At 32.3% G+C, this 20,867-nt stretch overlaps 1 protein-coding gene and 1 pseudogene across 2 annotated transcripts in view; one reads left to right on the top strand and one right to left on the bottom strand.

Moving 5' to 3' along the window:
• Positions 1-20,867, top strand: part of GALNT13 (polypeptide N-acetylgalactosaminyltransferase 13) — a 577,778-nt gene that overhangs the window by 244,003 nt on the left and 312,908 nt on the right. Inside the window, exons 1-2 of one of the 2 annotated variants that reach the window (XM_031960656.1) lie at positions 5,156-5,254; positions 19,467-19,635. In XM_031960656.1, the coding sequence (XP_031816516.1) occupies positions 19,502-19,635 (134 nt within the window). In that variant the 5' untranslated portion in view covers positions 5,156-5,254; positions 19,467-19,501. Of the gene's footprint in view, positions 1-5,155; positions 5,255-19,466; positions 19,636-20,867 lie in introns of those variants that run through there. The other variant, XM_031960655.1, reaches the window with a different exon arrangement.
• LOC100917682 lies at positions 16,515-19,144 on the bottom strand (annotated as a pseudogene).

Genomic DNA, 20,867 nt, shown 5'->3' with positions numbered 1-20,867 from the left:
TTTGTGGCAGCCCTGTTTATAGTGGCTAGAAACTGGAAAATGAATGGATGCCCATCAATTGGAGAATGGTTGAGTAAATTGTGGTATATGAAGGTTATAGAATATTATTGTTCTGTAAGAAATGACCAGCAGGATGAATACAGAAAGGCTTGGAGAGACTTACTTGAACTGATGTTAAGTGAAATGAGCAGAACATTATGTACTTCAGCAACAATACTGTATGAGGATGTATTTTGATGGAAGTGGATTTCTTTGACAAAGAGAAGATCTAACTCAGTTTCAATTGATCAATGATGGACGGAAACAGCTACACCCAAAGAAAGAATACTGGAAAATGAATGTAAACTGCTTGCATTTTTGTTTTTCTTCCCAGGTTATTTTTACCTTCGGAATCCAATTATTCCTGTGCAACAAGAGAACTGTTCAGTTCTGCACACATATATTGTATCTAGGATATATTGTGACATATTTAGCATGTATAGGACTGCTTGCCATTTGGGGTAGGGGGTGGAGGAGGGAGGGGAAAAGTTGGAACAGAAGTGAGTGCAAGTGATAATGTTGTAAAACATTACCCAGACATGCATGGGTTCTGTAAAAAAAAAAAATATATATATATATATGTAATTATTTTTAAAAAATAAAAAAAAAGTTGTGTTCAAGTAGGTGTTTATTAACGTTTGTTAAAATAATTAATCAGCAAAATGGGCATTGCTAGTGCCAGATGAGATAATGTGGTCGATCATTGCTGGGAAAGTAATTTTGAAAGACAGTGTTCTTTTAGTACATGCAGTCCTGAACCCTTTTGCAACTTCATTGACTTCCTGTATTTTCTGATTTATTTGAACCATGTCCTTGGCATCAGATTCTGGTACTTTTCAATCATGTTCTTTCCCCTTTTATGACTTTAAGTATTTCTCCTGCTTAATAGATTATGATCTCTTTACCAATTTATGCACGATGAATACTCTCAGTCTGCCTTTTTGATGTGTTAAGGATAGTATACCCAGAATTCATTAAGGACTAAAATTCTGGCCAAGACCAAGACCCCTTTATTTTGCATTTTTCCATTTATTTTGGCAGCAAGTTACCAGACATAATTATAATTTATACACCCCAAAATATGTTAAAGTCTTGAGACCGCATCTAAGACTAAGCTATGACTAACACTAATTAAGTTATGAAATCCCTTCATTCACCAAATATTTCTTATATTAATACACACATATTTTGAAAAGCAAATTGGAAGAGATTAAAATGAACCTGAATGAAATATAGATGAAGTATTCACATGAAATTAAATTGGGAGTTTTGTGACTATACAAATTTGATTAAAATTTACCTCTATTCATTTTGTAAATAAAGTGACATCTTTGTGTTCTTATTCTATTTCTTGTTCTTGTTCTTCATTTATTTGCCGTTCTTTCTTTTTTTTACACTGATAGTTATTCAGTGGATATGAAATAATATTGAAGCAAGCCTTAAGAATTTGTGATGGTACAAATCTGTAATCCTTTCAAATGGGTGAGATTAACTCAGAGATTGGCAAATTGCTCTAGAGTTCTGTTATGCGGTGGGATTAAAGTTTATGGATATTCACATTTAGTCTGGCTAACACCTGTATAGTAAGACTTCCAAAGCAGGGATCTACTACACTACCTAAGGAGGCATAAACTAGTCTAGGGTTGAAACAGATAACTCTCCTATTAAGACACACTTTTAGGAGGAGGACCTTTCCATGTGGGAGCATGTGTTCATTGTCTATTTTAGCTTTCTTCCAGTGGATTTGTAGCACCCTATTCACCAACTGAGAAATGCAGCTATGCATATGAAAAGATGCTCCAGTCATTATTAATCAGAGAAATGCAAATTAAGAGAACTCTGAAATACCACTACACACCTGTCAGACTGGCTAGAATGACAGGGAAAGATAATGCGGAATGTTGGAGGGAATGTGGGAAAACAGGGACACTAATACATTGTTGGTGGAATTGTGAATACATCTAATGGAGAGCAATTTGGAACTATGCTCAAAAAGTTATCAAACTGTGCATACCCTTTGATCCAGCTGTGTTACTACTGGGCTTATATCCCAAAGAGATCATAAAGAAGGGAAAGGGACCTGTATGTCCATGAATGTTTGTGGCAGCCCTCTTTGTAGTGGCCAGAAACTGGAAATTGAATAGATGACCATCAGTTGGAGAATGGCTGAATAAATTGTGGTATGTGAATATTATGGAATATTATTTTTCAGTAAGAAATGACCAACAGGATGATTTCAGAAAGGCCTGGAGAGCTTACACAAACTGATGCTGAGTGAAACAAGCAGGGCCAGGAGATCATTATATACTTCAACAACAATACTATATGATGACCAGTTCTCATAGACCTGGCCATCCTCAGCAATGAGATGAACCAAATCAGTTCCAATGGAACAGCAATGAACTGAACCAGCTACGCTCAGTGAAAGAGTTCTGGGAGATGACTAAAATTCATTACATTGAATTCCCAATCCCTATATTTTTGTCCACCTGCATTTTTGATTTCCTTCACAGGCTAATTGTAAAATATTTCAGAGTCCGATTTTTTTTTTTTTTTTGTACAGCAAAATAACGGTTTGGTGGTGTATACTTATTGTGTATATAATTTATATTTTAATATATTTAACATCTACTGGTCATCCTGCCATCTGGGAGAGGTGGTAGGGGGAAGGAGGGGAAAAATTAGAACAAGAGATTTGGCAATTGTCAATGCTGTAAAGTTATCCATACATGTAACCTGTAAATAAAAGGCTATTAAAATTAAAAGAGAGAGAGAGAGAAATGTAGCTATGAAAATCAGTTCCAGTTCTGATGCCCTGAGTGCATGCCCAAAGAAAAAGGGCTAGGCACAACACGGACCTGTTTTGGGTCAGGATAAATATGCTTTTTTAAGGCTGGGGATTGGATAATCTTCCAGAAAGACTAAGCTAAACAAGAATAGAAGAGTTATGCATCAATAGTACTTTAATGAAGGACAGGAAGTACAGAGGGAAATGGCATGTAGGCAGAAAATGAAAGAATTACAGAGAAAGTCAGAGTTTACTGAAATAGTGTAGCATGGATTCTGGATGAGGGGAGAGAAGTGGCAGCCCCAGAAAGAGAGAAGAGGGAGGACACATAGAATCATTTTTGTAACTGTAGATCAGAATTGGAAGCACTTGTGTAACATAGACCTGTGGTTGACTGAGTATTGAAAGAGTAGGGCTTTGGGGTCCTACCCTTAAAAAAGTTTTATGAGAGGAACAGATTAACTCTATTCAGGTATCATTAGAGTCAGTCCATTCATTATCATCTCAAAGTTATCTACATATGTTTGGATTTCTTAATTGGTACAATGTTTTCTGGTTTTACTGCACATATTCAGAGCTTATCTGTAGTTTAGAGACAAAGAGGACTATTAGTGGGTTCTAGCTGGCTTCTCCTAATTTAGCACATTTTGGGATGACATCTTAATTAATTTGGGATAGTTTTCCCAAGGGTCTTCTATATTCCCATTTGTACTCTTTACTCCTATTTAAAAAAAATGTTACTTGTTGTTTAGTTGTTTCAGGTGTGTTTGATGACTTTATTTGAGGGTTTTCTTGGCAAAGATCCTGGAGTGATTTTTCCTTTCCTTCTCCAGCTCAAGTTATAGATGAGGAAAATGAGATACATATGATTAAATAACACAGTTAGTTTTCTGAGGCCAGATTTGAACTCAGAAAGATGTGTTCCTGACTCTAGGCCCAGCACTCTAACTGTTATGCCCCCTAACTGTCCTTTTTATTACTATACACTAGCTATTTAAATGCTTATTACAATTCTAACTGCTAGGGTCACTAGGGGACTGGATTGTTGTTCAGTCATTTTACTTGTGTTTAACTCTTCACAACTCTTCCATTTTTGTTTCCTTGGCATAAGAAGATATAATTTCAACATGTTGAAATGTGAACCTTTTAGAATTATTAGTCATGGTATCAGGTAGTTGAGGGACTGTATACTGACATCCTTAGTAATGTTAATGTTAAAAAATTGCACTAAAACAATGAATGCTTAAAAAGATTAAATTTTAAAAAAAGAAAAATAAGTGTTTTGAAAACACTGTAAAAATGTTTCATTTTGGTAAATACTTTTCATTTGTATTTTATGTAGCTCACATATCTTTAGGGAAAAAATTATACTTAAACAATCTTATTTTCCCAAATAAAATGAAATCTTAAATTTATAGATTATGTTGTAAAGTTATCACTCCCATTTTATTTTGAAAATGTAGAGACTCAAAGTCCTCCTTTCTTCATTTAAAAATGAATTACAAATATATGTGCCAAGTTTTACTGTGAATAAAGTATGATAATAACAAATTCATTGTGCTCCAAATATTTAATTTTGTTTTGAAGTACATTTTTGTCTTTAAGAAATATACAGTATTATAACTATATCAAGCTTTCATGGAAGAGGAATGAAAATATGAATATACTTTCAAATATTCTGAAATCCATATTTTTGTTTGAAGATCTATTACCCTTTTGCTAATAAATTTTTGTTTTTACTCTATTTCTAATAGGTTTGAAAATCTATTACTCTCATTGTCTTCAAATATACTTCACTTAAGACTGGTTTATAAATGTTATTTAGTTTTTTATAATTCTCACCAATTTCTATTAAAAGCTTTATAATATTGGCCCAATGTAGCAGTAGTTTGTGAAGGCAATATTCAAAGTTAAATATCCTTTACCTCTGCCAAAATATAGATTTGTGTCTTCATGCTAAGGTGATTAATAATCTATACTTGCACTAAAATACCCAAGATAAAAAGTCACTTGCCTAATTCTGTGCCAACTTAATACAGTCCTATTTTTCCTGTTGTTATTTGATAATTTTATACTAATAGTTAATAATCTATTAAGAACTGTCTCAGCAGATGTTGCCAACACACAGAATAGGCATTCATTCATTAAAATATATATATATATATATATATATATATATATATATATATATTAAAATACTTTGGATGTTACACAATTTTTGAAAAATGACTTCTTTTAACTGCTGATCTGTTTCTATAAAAATGAGAACTTATTAATTTTCTTATAATTGTTTCCTAATGCATTTAATTTCTGTTACACTGTTCAGGGGACTATAGAATGTCAAATGCATTTTGGCCGGAAATCAGCTACTGTTTTGGCACAGCAGGGCAGCAAGCACAACTGACCTGAGAGCTGGAGAGGAAGCAGGTGCACACATTTAAACCCAGAATTCATGTTGGTATTTCTAAAGCAGCAGCAAGGTCTTTACTTACCAACTAAAGCTTTAAATTTCATCTGGCTATTGTTGTTTTCTTTTAACTAGGTCTATTAAGTATTAACAACCCCTATTCCTGAAAAGGAAATGAGTATTTATTTAATGCCTACTATGTGGTAGGAATTGTGCTAAGCAACAGGCAACTATTACTTCATTTGATTATCTTTACCATTAAGATGAAGACTTTCAAGATATGTCCTAAGGCTACAAAAATATTTTGAGACTCTGTCATAGTTCAATAATTTATATCTCCCTTTCTGTAAATTACTATTGAAAAAAATTCTTATTTACATTATATGTAAATATGTGTGCTTTCATCCATGTAAATACTCCCTCCCCTAATGTAGATCATGACCATCCATGACATCCCTTTCTGTTGGATCATATCACGTACGTTTCCATTTTACATGAGTTCTCCAAAGAAAATAGGCTCAAATTGTTTAAAAATAATTTTGTGGCCTTTTAGGCATGTTTTTTGTTTTCATAGGGTATTAGTACATGCTTCAATTTTTTTCACTAACAAAAATCATCATTGCTATTATGTGGGGACTTTTTGGAGGTTATTAGACATATAGCACTAAAAATGGAAAACATGATTGATGCATAGTTCAATTTTTATGTTTTCATTTTAGGTACTGAATCAAGGCTAGTTAATTTGTTCCTCTAGAGATTTCTGCCTGAGATTAAATTATCTATTCAAATTTCATTATTAACAAGAGAGGAGTATACTGGGGAATAGATAATGAACTCCACTGCTTAATTTTATTTTCAAGTTGTTTTTGCTTTTACTAGACACTAGGTGACTGAAAAAGACAATTTAGATTACAAGAAGAAACCACATGAGAAATGTGAAATATATGAGGCAGAAACAAATACTTATTTTCCCATAAACTGACAATTATACGGTGACTAAAAATCTGAATCCTCTAAAAAGTGCATGGAGTTAGGGAAATTATAAATAGATATAAATTATTTAAGATAAAATGAATATAATTTTATGTAATTTTTGAGGTATTTATTTATTTTCTTCTATTACATATATTCTTAGGGCAAATCAACAATTGTTAATATTTTAGTTGATAAAACAGATATAAAATATTTTTGATAAATGTAGATAATGCCAAAATTCATAAAATGTTTATTTACTATGATCATTTGGCCGTTGATGGGGAACTGATTATTCACCTTTATAAGCAGAAAATATATGCAGATTATCTTAGAAAACACCTGGTATACAGAAAAGAGTTTTACACAATTATAAGTAAATGTAGTATACCTAGTATTGAAAAATCTTCATATCTATAATATCGAAATTGTAATGTATCTTTTTTTAAATAACTTTTTATTGACAGAACCCATACTAGGGTAATTTTTTTTTTAATAACATTATCCCTTGCACTCACTTCTGTTCCAATTTTTCCCCTCCTGCCTCCACCCCCTCCCTCAGATGGCAAGCAGTCCTATACATGTTAAATAGGTTACAGTAGATCTTAGATACAATATATGTGTGCAGAACCTAACAGTTCTCTTGTTGCTCAGGGAGAGTTGGATTTAGAAGGTATAAATAATCCGGGAAGAACAAAAATGCAAGCAGTTTACATTCATTTCCTAGCGTTCTTTCTTTGGGTGTAGCTGCTTCTGTCCATCCTTGATCAATTGAAACTGAGCTAGATCCTCTTTTTGTCAAAGAAATCCACTTCCATCAGAATACATCCTCATACAGTATCATTGTTGAGGTATGTAATGATCTCCTGGTTCTGCTCATTTCACTCAGCATCAGTTCATGTAAGTCACGCCAATCCTCTCTGTATTCATCCCGCTGGTCATTTCTAATAGAACAATATGTAATGTATCTTAATTATGTATTTATGGAAGGATTCATCAGAGCTTTATGTTTTTATACACAACTATTTTAGTTAATGTTGAAAATTATAAGTTTATACCTTAATTGGATTATCATATCTAAAACACATGATACTAAGTGGCCTTATTTTAAATATAAATACTCAAACATATGGTTTCATCTAATGTACTTTGGTAGAATATTGAAGAAAAACTGTTCTTCTAGGCTTACATGTAATACATTCTTATTTGCCAGGAGAAAATAGTTTAATGCTTATTTTCAAAGTTGAGATCCATAGCAAGAGGGGAAAAACATTTAAATTATATAAACTATTATTGAAGAAGTCCTAAAATGCATTTTTTTCAGATATCTTTGACATATGTAGCATAATATAAACCAATATATAAATTAATAATAAACCTATGTACAATGGAGGTATACATATTAATTATACAACATTAATTATGGATATTTATTTAGCATGTTGAGCTTAGCTTATTATAACCAAATGGTTTATATATTATAAGTATTATTATATACATTTTATAGATGAAGACAATGAGACTATGAAAACTGAGTGAAATTTCCAAGATAATATATGTAGTAATCTAACTTTAAGATAAGTGATCTCACAACTATATAACAAAGTTGTACTAAAGACAACAGAGGGAATACATTATTAGCATAGAGGTAATGGTGTTCATGGACCAATAGTGTAGTTTTCATAATGTATAGAGATGTATTGAACTTAGTGATGCTGTCCCATTGCCATGATTGTATAGAGAGGCAAACCATAGTCCAAAGAAAATTATACTTCTTCTTGCTTGTGGTCACAATAGTAAGGAAGTAAGTAGCAAAAGCAAAGGACAAATTCATTTTTTTTTTTTGGTTCCAAATTGTTACAGTTTGTTTTCTTTTCTTTTCATTTTTTCTCCAATATTCACTGTGGATTCTAAGGAAATATTCCAAATAATGTTGACTTTATTATTAGTTCTCATAAAGTTTGAACTTCCAAGAATTGTTAGAATCTACTGATAAAATTGTAATAAATAATCAAGAAAAGTAACATTTATATTCAAATGAATTACATACTACTTACACTAAAAGTACATAAATAATAGATTTAAGAGATGTTTTCAAGTTGCAGTACATGAATATACAACATACTAATCATTTTCTACATAAAGCCGTGAGATAATTTAATAGACCAGTAAATCCAATTATCTTGATATTTCTAGTTTAAAAGATAAATTTAATTATTTCTAATAGATGAGAAGTCTCCCTATTTTACATGAAAAATGGTTAAGTCAGCACTAGAGAAGTGTCATTAAACTTAAATCAATGAGGGAGAGATTAAAGTAAATTCGTTTAAAAAGGAAGTCATATAGGGCTTTATAAATTATTCAGTAGAATTTCATGAAAGTAGTGTTATAGTTTAAATATAAAACATTAATGGAGTAGGATCAGAGACACATAATTAAGTTTTAGATTACTATGAACAAGGGAGTTAGAAAATTTGTGTTCTCATCATAATCAACTTAAAATGACTATTAGAAAATTTGTGTTCTCATCATAATCAACTTAAAATGACTATTAGAAAATTTGTGTTCTCATCATAATCAACTTAAAATGACTATTATATAATCTCTTTCTTTGTAGATTTAAAAACCACTGGTAATTACCAGCTTTTTAAAATTTGATTTCAGTTCATATCTGCCCAAATGCATGATTGTGACCTTTTATTTCCCCTGACTTCCCCTCCCTCACCCAATCAGAATTTATTCATATTGCATTATATATAGCTCAAATTGGTAATTGAATGGCAATTGAAATAAATAACAATGAATAAAAGTGGAGTTCTACCTTACCGTTCTACATTCCATACCAAACATGTTATGATATAAAACTCCCTCAGACTGAATGGTTTTGTTACTTAAATTTATTTTAATTAGCCTTGAGATGAATTGTGGGATCATGCATTGCCAGTTTCCAACTTATTCATGTTGCAAAGAAGAGAAACACACACACACACACACACACACACAAACACACACACAAACACACACTCTACCCATCATACATAAAATAAAACTTACCCAATGGATGAACACAGAGCTCTCAATACTTGAGTCTACTACTGCATCAACACCAAATTAACACTGGAGCAATGAAACCTCAGAGTCCTATAAAAATGATAAAGTCTTCAAGATCTTCCAACTTCAGAGGCACTAGATTACTTTTCTACAATTTCACATGTTGTATCCTTAATTCTCTATACCAAAATGCTTCCTTTGGTTTTTCTCAAGAATGTGGATAACAGAGTATGTTAATGAAATTTTTTTAATAATCTCTGATTCTTCTTTGAGTTCTATATTCTGTTCTAGACTTTATCACTTAGTATATAATTATAATATCACATAGTTATAATTTAGTGTCTTCCTAACAGTCATGTTCATATGCTTCATTATAGAGTGGTGCTTAACATAGCTTCTTGAAGTTTAAGACAAGAGAAAATAAAATCTTGGATTTTCTGTAACACTATAAAGAATTTGAGCACTTGTGATAGATAGTATATAAAGTTAGTAATGCATCAGAAGTCCAAATCTCAGCCTAGATTTTAATGTCTGAACTAGCTCTCTGAAGGATCTCTGGACAAGCCTTGATCTAAGTAGAGAAGTGATAAAGGCAGGAGAATCACCAGGAGGATCTTTGTTTCTGTCTGCTTCTTCTGTGTCTCCTCTGAGTCCATGTCTGAGTCTGAGATTGAGTTTGAGCTTGAGCTCTAATCTCCAGTACTCTCAGCCCTTAACTATCTCAGTCTCATTACATCATTACATCACACTAAGTATCGGCCAACTACAGTGCTTACATTATTATATCACACTAAGTATATGTGAACTAGAAAACCATTATCTCATTAATTACGCAGTAAAACACCCTGCTGTAAGTATCCTTGCTTCAAGTATACATTTCCCAGTGTTCCCCATGATCTGCAGTCCTCTACATAGATAAATACAGAGAAATGCAAAACCAGAAAGTTGGTGTCTAGCTATTGAATTGTTTGGCCATACAATGTCAAATTTGGCTTTAGATACTGTGTGACCATGGGCAGACCGCTTAATCTCTGTTTTCCTCAGTTTCTTCACTGGTAAAACATGGATCAACATGGTATCTGCCTCCCAAGGTTGCTCTGAGGATAAAATGAGATGTTTCTTAAATATTATTAAAATGTTAAAGCATTAAAAGTATGCTAGCTCAAGATGGGGGAGTGAAGCCAAGAAGCTGCTTTAAATTTTCCAGTTTCCCTCAAAAACCACATGAAACTAAGCCTCTGAATAGAGTCTGATGAAATGAAACCGCAATCTAGCTCAAGATATTAGGAAGAGTTCAAGAAAGGTCTCACTAAGATGAAAGGAGTGTTCAGCCCACTCAGGAAGTGTCCAAGAAAGCAAGTGAGAAGTTCTTAATCACAACAGATCAGTAATTATTACCCTCAGTCCAGCAGAGCAGATCAGTGGAGCAGCCTCCAGTCCCACCACACAAGGCAAATTGTCCATTCTGTAAACCAAGGTATTGTCTAGAAAGAGTCCGTAAGTGACCCATGGTGTGTGTAAGACACCAAATGAGCCTTTGTACTCAAAGCCAAAGCTCAGAGATGCTCAAGAATCTTGGGACAGTGCCCCTTGTGCCCCAGTAGCAGAGCTTGATCTTAAATATCACAAAAAGAAAGAAAATGAACAAGAAAAAGAAAAGAACCTTAACAATAGAAAGCTGCTATGATGGCATAAGAACAAAACACTACTCCAACAAGGACAAAATGCCCAGATGGAAAATCTCAAAGGGTGATATGAATTGATCTCAAAACCAGAGAGGCTTCTTGGAATCACTTGTAAAATATTTTAAAGGGTGAATAAGAGAGGTAGAAGAGAAATTGGGAAAAGAAACAAGAAGTATGCAAAAGAGAGTTAACACCTTGCAAAAAGAAAGACAAAAATTAACTGAAGAAAACCATCCCTTAAAATATACAATTGGCCAAACACAAAAAAAAAAAATACATTGAAGAAATCAATACTTAAAAAAAAAAAAACAATTGGTCCAAATCACTATTGATCAGAGAAATGCAAATTAAGACAACTCTGAGATACCTCTACACATCTGTCATATTGGCTAAGATGACAGGAAAAAGTAATGATGAATATTGGAGGGAATGTGGGAAAATTGAGACACTGATACATTGTTATTGGAACTGTGAGAATAATTTGTAACTATGATCAAAAAGTTATCAAATTGTGCATATCCTTTGATCTAGTAATGTTTATATCTGTATGTGCACGAATATTTGTGGCAGCCTTTTTTCTAGTGGCAAGAAACTGGAAACTAAGTGGATGCCCATCAATTGGTGAATGGCTGAATAAATTATGGCATATGAATGCTATTAAATACTATTTTTCTGTAAGAAATGACCAACAAGATGATTTCAGAGAGGCTTGGAGAGACCTACATGAAGTGATGCTAAATGAAATGAAGAGAACCAGGAGATCATTATATATGTCAACAGCAGACTATATGATAATCAATTCTAACGGACATGACTCTCTTCAACAATGAGATGATTCAAACCAGTTCCACTTGTTTAGTTATGGAAAGAGCCATCTACATCCAGAGAGAGAACTGTGGGAACTGAGTATGGAACACAACATAGCATCCTCATTCTCTCTGTTATTTGTTTGCATTATTTTTTACTTTCTTAGTTTTTTTTTTCTTCATTCTTGATCTGATTTTTACTGTGCAACAAGATAACTGTATATATATGTATACATATATTGGAAAAAACCACAATTTGTCAATGGAAAAAAAATTAACTGAAGAACACATTTTGAAAAGTAGCATAAATTAAATGGAAAAAAAGATACAAAAGCTAACTAACAAAAATAGGACAATTTATTTCAATTGTCTAGGCAATTGAAAACTAGGCAGTTGGAAACTAATGACTCTATGAAACATTAAGAATCAAAAAACCTAAAAAGTGAAAACAATGGGAGAAATTATAAAATATCTCATTGGTAAAACAGTTGCAAAGGAAAATAGATCCAAGAGAGACCATTTAAAATTATTGTTCTACCTAAAGGCCAGGATTATAAAAGAGCTTAGATAACATTCCTCAAAAAATCACCAAGGAAAACTGTCATGACATAGTAGAACCAGAGGGGGATATAGCCATTAAAAGAAAACCTCAATCACTTTTGGAGAAAGAATGAAATGAAATTTCCAGGAAACTTTGTTGCAAAATTCCAGACTTATAATCTCAAAGAAAAAGTAATGTAAGCTGCCAGAAAAAGAAAAAGAAAAACAAAACAAAAACAAAACAAAACAAGACAAAAACTGTTTAAGTATTGAGGAACCAAAGTCAGGATTACCCAGGATCTGGCATCTTGTATAACAAAGATCAGAAGGGTTAGAGTACCATATTCGAGAAGGCAAAGAACCAAGAATCAACTACCCAGTAAGACTGAGAATCGCTTTTTAGAGGAGAAGGATCTTCAATGAAGTAAGGGATTTTCAAACTTTTCTATTGGAAAAAAAAAACCAGAACTAAACAGAAAATTTGATCTGCAAGCAGAGGGCTCAAGAGAAGCATAGAAAGATACACAGGAAAATGTAAAGCTTAAATTATTTACATCCCTAAATGGGAAAATGATGTTTGTAACTATATCTTTTATTTGGAACTGTTAGTTGAGGCATATGTGGATGGATGGTATCCTTATGAAGTGACTCTGATGTTATGATATCAAAGAAAAAGATATTAAAGTCTGAAAAAAGAATAGTAGTGGAAAAGAGAGTTAAGGGGAGGTAAAATGGGCCAAATTAGATCATATGAAGAGGCACAAAAGATCTATTAGAAAAAGGTAAAAAGGGAGTGGATGAGCATTTTTTAAGCTTAATTTTAACAGTTTGGGCTCAAAGAGTAAATAACTTATTGAGTCACTTGGGTATAGAATTTTATCTTATCCCATAAAGAATTAGGATAAGAAAGGGGAAAAGAAAGGTCCTGGCTGGATGAAATGAAAGGCAGAAACACTAGGAGAAAGTGATGAGAATAGAAATCAGAGGTGATAGATGGAAGAGCAGGTTGAAAACAGGGTGGGTTAGAAACAAAACACTACTAAGGAGGGACAGGGCAGAAAGGGAGAACAAAAGTATATACAGGGGAGAAAACAGGATGGATAGAAATACAGAGCTGGTAATGATAACTGTGAATGTGAATGGGATGAATTCTCAGAAGATCTCTCAGAAGCAAATAGTAAAGTGGATTAAAAAAATAAAATTCCACAATTCATTTTTTTTACAAGAAATACATGTTTAAGGGGAAAAGGCTGAAGAAGAATTTATTATTCTTCAGCTGAAGCAAAAAAAAAAGCAGGAAAATTAATTGTGATCTCAAATAAAGCAGACTAAAAGTAGATATAATTTAAAAAGGTAAAGAAGGAAACTACTTCTTATTGAAGGACATGATAACCAATGAAGTGGTATTGATGCTAAATGAATATTTTCAGAGTGGTACAGTATTCAAATTCTTAGAGAAGTTAAGCCAGTTACAGGAAGAAATAGACAGTGAAACTACTATTAAGGGACGTGAACCTCCTCTCTCAGAATTAGATTGATCTAAGTACACAGGAAACAAGATAGCAATGAGAGAAGTTAACAGAATGTTAGAAAACTTAGATATGATAGACCTTTGGAGAAAATTGAATAGGGACAGAAAGGAATACACCTTTTTTTCTGAGCAACATATGGCAGCCACATAAAAACTGACTATGTATTAAGGCACAAAACCTCACAATCAAATGTAGAAAGATGCAAATAATAAATGCTTCCTTTTTAGGTCAAGAAATAAAATTTATATCCAATAAAGGACCAAGGAAAGAGAGACTAAAAACTAATTAGACATTAAATATAATGTTTTTTATAAAAATGTATTTCTTGTTATTTATTTAATTTTATTTATTCATCATTTTTATTTATTTTATTCATATTTATTTTCAATTCATTAATTTGTTTTATTATTTGTTTATTTGTTTTATTTATTTATTTTAATACACATTGCTTTATTGAATCATGTTGGGAGAGAAAAATCAGAACAGAAGGGAAAATCCATGGGAGAAAATAAACAACAGAAAAAAGAAGTGAACATAGAATATATTGATTTACATTCACTCTCCTTAGTTCTTTTTTTGGATACAGATGACATTTGCTGTCCAATTGGAATTGCTTTGGATCACTGATTCACTGAGAAGAATCAAGAATTTCATTGTTGATCATTACACATTCTTGCTATTATCATTTACAATGTATACTGGGTTCTGCTTGTTTCACTTAGCACCAATTCATGAAAATCTTTCCAGGCCTTTCTAAAATAAGCTTGTTCATTTTTTATAGAACTATAATATTTCATTATCTTCATATACCACAACTTGTTCAGCCATTTCCCAATTGTTGGGCATCTATTCATTTCCAATTCTTTGTTATCACAAAAAGGACTGCTACAAACATTTATGTAATCAAAATTGTCCACTTTTCTAATGTTGTTTGGTTCTTCTTTGATCACAAATTCCTGCCTTCTTCAAAGATCTAATAGTCAAATTATTCCTTATTCTACTAATTTATTTATGGTATCATCTTTTCTGCCCAATACATGTACCCATTTTGACCTTATTTTATTAGTGTGAGATGTAGGTTTATGTCAAGTTTCTGACTTCTTATTTGACAGTTTTCCCACCAATTTTTTCAAATAGTGAGTTATTATTCTAGACCTTAGAGTTTGGGGATTTATCAATTACTAGATTAATATAGACTTTGATAATTGTGTCATGTGTATCTAATCTATTCCACTGATCCACCACTATTTCTTAACCAGTACCAAATGGTTTAGATGATTGCTGCTTTATAATAGAGCATTAGTTTTTGTACTGCTAAGCTACCATTTTTTTTTGTATTTTTTAAATGAATTCCCTTAATATTATGGATCTTTTGTTCTTCTAAATTAATTTTGTTATATTATTTTTCCAGTTCTATAAAATAACTTATTGGCCATTTGATTGGTATAACAGTGGACATGTACAAACTATATATAGTTTAAATAAAATATCAATTAAATGATGACATTACCACCCAGAAAGATCTGAAATGTTTTCTTGTACCAGACACTGAGCTAATCAAAAAAAATTTTTTTTACAAATATTGTCTCATTTGATCTTTAACAACAAAAACTGATGATAGGTGCTATTATTATTTCCATTAGGTTCTATTATTATTTCCATTTTGGAGTTGAAAAACATGAGGTAAATATTTAAATGACCTAACCAGGATCACACACCTATTAAGTATCTGAGACAAAATTTAAACTCAGATATTTCAGAATTCAGGCACAATACTTTATCCACTATGAAGTTAATTGTCTCTGATCCAGCATAAGTGTGCTAAGAAACAGCAGCCACATAGATGGAAAAAGAAATAGGAAAGAGTACTGTGAAAACCTAGAGAGAAGAGATAACCAAGGAAAAGAGAGTGGTTAGAATTCTCAGTCTGAAGTGAAATTAGGTAGGATGAAAATAGAAAAAGGTTGTAGTTAGGATACTGCTCTTCTGGATACACCTCGCAGTAGATGCTGCCATATCTCTTGAGTGATCCACTTCCTGACTCATGTGAAATTTTTACTTCATTTCTCAAGAAAAGAGCAGGTTCTATCAAAATTGTTCAGCTTAAAAACTTGTCAGCTTAAAAACCCACAGACTTTTCTAGCTAATTTTCCCTGAAAAGGAGAAACACTTGCCTGAGAATCAGTGATATTCTTCTTCTTGGATTTTCTTATTTTTTCCCCAAGAGTCTTGGCTACTATGCCCTAGAGACTCTTTGCCCCATCTACCAAAATATTTAAAACAAAGAACAGAACTCTTATAGCTAGCTAAGATCCTTAAATTTAACCCTTTCTTTGAATTTGGATTTAGGATACTTCATAAAAGATTTTGCCCTAGCTTAAAATGAGCATTTATTTTATTCTGAAGGCCAGATTCTAAGGTAGTCAATATTGATTTTTACGATGACAAGCTAAAGTATCCTTATTATATATATATATATATATATTAGGACTTGAAAATGGGCAGACAATTTTGTATATATTTGCAAATGGTGAAAATGGGCAGACAATTTTGTATATATTTGCAAATGGGGAAAAGAGACAGCCATCATAGGTCTAAAACTGCCAATAGGGAAAGACACAGGTAAGTGCAGGGAGACTGATTTGAACACCATTCACTTCTTGAACAACTTTGATTACTTATTCTTGGGTGGTGCCCAAATCAAACAAACTGAATCCACTTGTATATGAGTGGTTTCTTATACGGGTATTTCTTAAGGTGCTCTTCCACTAGCTTGGGGATGGTGCAATGACATGCTGACTTTTTCAGTACTTGACCATGTTGAGTGACTGCGGAGTGCTGATGATATCATTTTGAATGATTCTGCTGATCTGACTGAAGTCTTTGATAGACAGTGTGCCCTGGAAGTCTTGCATGGTCTCCAGCACGACCCAGGAGCAGTAACTACAATAGCTCAATTTGCTCAGATCTAATAGTTTATTTCTGGAGAACCCATTACACTTTTTACATTTAGCAATTTATAATTGAAGGCAATGAAGAACTTGCCATAACTTTGGTGTTGATATGGGGAGAGGATCGAGATGTAAGCCACATTATTCCCATCTGGAGACTCCTTCTCCTTAGAGAAATAGCCTAAGATGTGAGCTTCCTGTCTGTCCACTTTGGCCAAGATGTAGAAGACAAATGGTTCCACATCAAAGTACAGGATCTTGTACTCCAAGAAGAATTTGGCCAATAGATACAGGTTCTAGCAATAAATCTTTGTGTTTTTGCCATCCACCTCATACATGAAGATGATGTTCTGTTGGTAGATTTGCCTGCCAAGTGGCTGTCTCCACTAACACTGTACCAAATGGAAATGGTATCTCTTCTCAAACTTCATGTACTTCAGGCAGTATTCCCAAAGCCAAAGTTTGAGATATATTTCATAACCTTCTGGGAATGGGGGAGAAGTACCATGCATCAATCTCATATTTCCCAATATGAATTTTGTCCATATATTTCACCTTGTTAATCTCTTCTTTTAATCTATCTTTATAAAGTATTACTTTATACTTTAAAGTACTTTATACTTTAAAGTACTTTAAAGTATTAAAGTACTCTATAAAGTATTAAAGTATCTAGTGTTAATCTCTCCTTTTCTAGTGTTGCTGTTATTGGATCCACTTTTGAATAGGTCTTCTGCACAGGATTGATCTCATCATGCTTGCATTACTGTTTTGAGGTCATCTTTGCCCTAGGCTGCTTTGCCTGCTCACTTATGTACTTATCAGAGTTTTTTTGAACAGCTTCTTTCACCTTTTTTGTAAAAGCCATTTGGTTCTTGTTGACCTATTCATCCAAATGATGGTTAAAGTACACATAATGTACATAGAATTCCTGTCATCCATCTTGATCATTCACATAGAATTAAATCAACTCTGCTGAGTGCCAACTACTATCCAGAAATAGATAGGGATTGGTTTCTCCTATCTCCACCAGGACCTCTGGCCAGAGGAGAAGTACGGCCTAGGGAGGAGAGGCCCCTTCAGCCACAGTTTGCTCTCTTCCTCCCTTCTTTCCTCCCTCCCTCCCTCATTCTCTCCTTCTCTCTCTCTGTCTCTGCGTGTCTCTGTCTCTGTCTCTCTGTTTCTCTCTGTCTCTGTCTTGCTTTGTGTCTGTCTTTCTCCTGTACTTTAGACAATATTGTTTTGACCTCAATTTACCAAATAGTTTGGGTTTCCCCAGTTTTCAAACCCTAATTTTCTTCCATTCTTATATTTCAATGCACACTTAGATGCTTAGCTCAGAGAACCACATCTTTGTTTCTTTTACCTGCCTAACTCTATTTCAGGCTTTTTCCAATGTAGATATAACCATCTGAAAGGTTCAGAGAAGATTGGAAGCACACCACAATATTAAATTGTGTTCTAATTTTATAAGTATTTATAATTCTTTAGCTAAGTGTCATATCCAGGAAACATATTGTTGAGGTTTCAAATGGATTTTCTATTTTCTTGTATCATTAAATCTTTAAACATTTTATTCAATTTACCTGATAGCACATAAGTATATTTTAAAGTAAATTATAGGATTTATTTTGTACAATTATAGATTTTTAAAATAAAGAATGAATAGGGAAATTCAGTAACCTTAGTTTAAAAATGAGGAACCTGCAGCTCAGACTTTGGAAGCTCTTGGTAATCCCATTTAAGTAGGCTCCTACTTCAATTTTGTCATTATTGAGCAATAAAATGTTCAGCAAAAAATAATATCATAGTAGAATTCTAATTAAGGAATACAAAAGACCAAAATGAAAATTAACATATAGAAAGAAAATATCATTAGAGATTAGATTCAATGAAAAATTTAGGGAATGGGACAATTTTTTTATGATTATTTACATAAAATTTTCTAGTTTAAAAATTTCAGATTTTTGTTCCTTTCTAAAAATAAACAAAAAATAGTTGACATTTCCTGCAACAATTTCTTTGTGTGTTGAAACTAACTAGCCTTAGTATACATTAAAACTCTGAGCAGTGTTTTTTATTATATACCTATCTTTGTATATCTATAATTTGAATCATTTAAATTGATCCATGCAATGTTCATGTTTTAATGCTTTGTTTCTGTTATGTTCTGTCAAACATGAGTTCTTGAAGACTAGGACAAGAGATCTCAAGCATTGGAAAGGCTTCTATTTAAGATTCTTTTTATCATCTAACCTAGTTGGAGAAGAATGCCTTATTTTTTATTTTATTTTATTTTTTGTTCAAATAACTCACCAAAATAGTCTACCAAAACACATATGTTTTGTTACCTACATCAGTGGAGAGAATACCCATAATGGGGAAACAAAAAAACTCTTGAAATATCAAAGAAATTATATATTTATCAATCACATGTAATTGACCTTTTGAAACTTTTAGTTTATAAATTTTAGATGTTTTCAAAGATTTGATTCCAATAAGATAACACTTTCTACATAGAAAATAGAATATAAATTTGTGCTTGTGATTGATCTTATTCATTTAGGTGCTTTTGCATTAGAAAGTGCAGAGAGTTCATAAATTATTTAAAAAGATTTGTTTATTGGTATATGGAGACACTATATAAATAACACACTGAAATCTTGTGTACATGTCCTTGTACATGTATGTCTTACAGCTGTTATTTCAAGAAATCAAGAAGGGCCAGGAGAGATGGGGAAAGCAGTGCGGATTCCTAAAGATGACCAGGAGAAAATGAAAGAGCTGTTCAAAATCAACCAGTTTAACCTTATGGCCAGTGATTTGATTGCACTTAACAGAAGTCTTCCAGATGTCAGATTAGAAGGGTAAGTTGAAAATGTGTTTCAGAATGATGTCAGTTTTATACTCAACAAATCATAGACTAATTTAATGTCTGAGAAAATATTATAGTGAGTAGCTAATGTCATTTCATTTTCAGAACTTCTTCTTTCAGGATACCTCTGAAACTCGTAATGGAAATATTTTGTGTGAAGCATATATGTTTGATAAACATAGACTACTTACATTGGTCATGCAAAATGTGTGATTTGTAAAAATCTCGGTTTACACTAGTTTAGCAGGTTTCAGTAAGTCCTTTGTACCTTGTATCATCTTGTTTTATGTTCTGGCAGATTTATTTTTTAGTATAGGAATATCTGTTTCATTTTGCTACAAAAATTCATTTTAGATATATCAAAATAGGAATAACCTATGACATGTCTGACACTATGTGCTTCCTATTTATATTTATTATGGCTACTAGTCACTAGCTAAGCAATTTGCCCAGCTATCTATAATGAGAATACTCAGTTATCAGATAGTTTATGGAGAGTATGTATGTGGAATGAATGATTTTAAATGAAAAGTACAGTTAGAAAATTAAAATTGTGTTTGATTAACTGAAATCTTTTGTCTTAGATAACAGATTATATTGTGAAATGAGCATAATAAGAACTTTAATTTTAATATCACTATTTTCTTTATCAAGAAAATTTGAAAACTCAAACATCAGAAAAAATATCCAAAAGCTCTAGCAAAAATTTCCAAATCACATAATTTAGTTGAACTTCAATATATTATTTTTATTCTTATAGTTATTATAAAATGTGTAATTCTCTATGCTATTTAATTGTTATACTAATGGGTATATGTATGTTTATTGTGTGTGTTTGAAGAAAAGTCTACAAATGTTATTTTAACTAGCAGGAAGATTCAAGGGAGAAATTTCTCCATACCAATTAAAATCAGCAGAAATTGTGCAACTTAAAACGTTAAAATCATTTTGAGTAGTATTGACAAGCTACGGAAGAACCAGGATAAATCTCAACTTGACATTAACCCATTATGAATATGAGGCAATCACTTCATTCCTTAATACAACACAAGTAATTTTATTAAAAAGTAAATTCGATCAAAACGTATTTTCTTCAAGTAGCTAATTACTCATAAGCAATGGAAAAAGCATAGCATATTAAGAATATAAATTTGGAATTAGGAGAAATCTTAGAAGTCATACAGTCTGACGTCTTTTAAGATCAAAGGAACTGAAAAATAAAAC

The sequence above is a fragment of the Sarcophilus harrisii genome, chromosome 3 (genome assembly GCF_902635505.1).
Source record: "Sarcophilus harrisii chromosome 3, mSarHar1.11, whole genome shotgun sequence".
NCBI lineage: Eukaryota > Metazoa > Chordata > Mammalia > Dasyuromorphia > Dasyuridae > Sarcophilus > Sarcophilus harrisii.
This window is presented reverse-complemented; position numbering and strand designations above follow the sequence as displayed.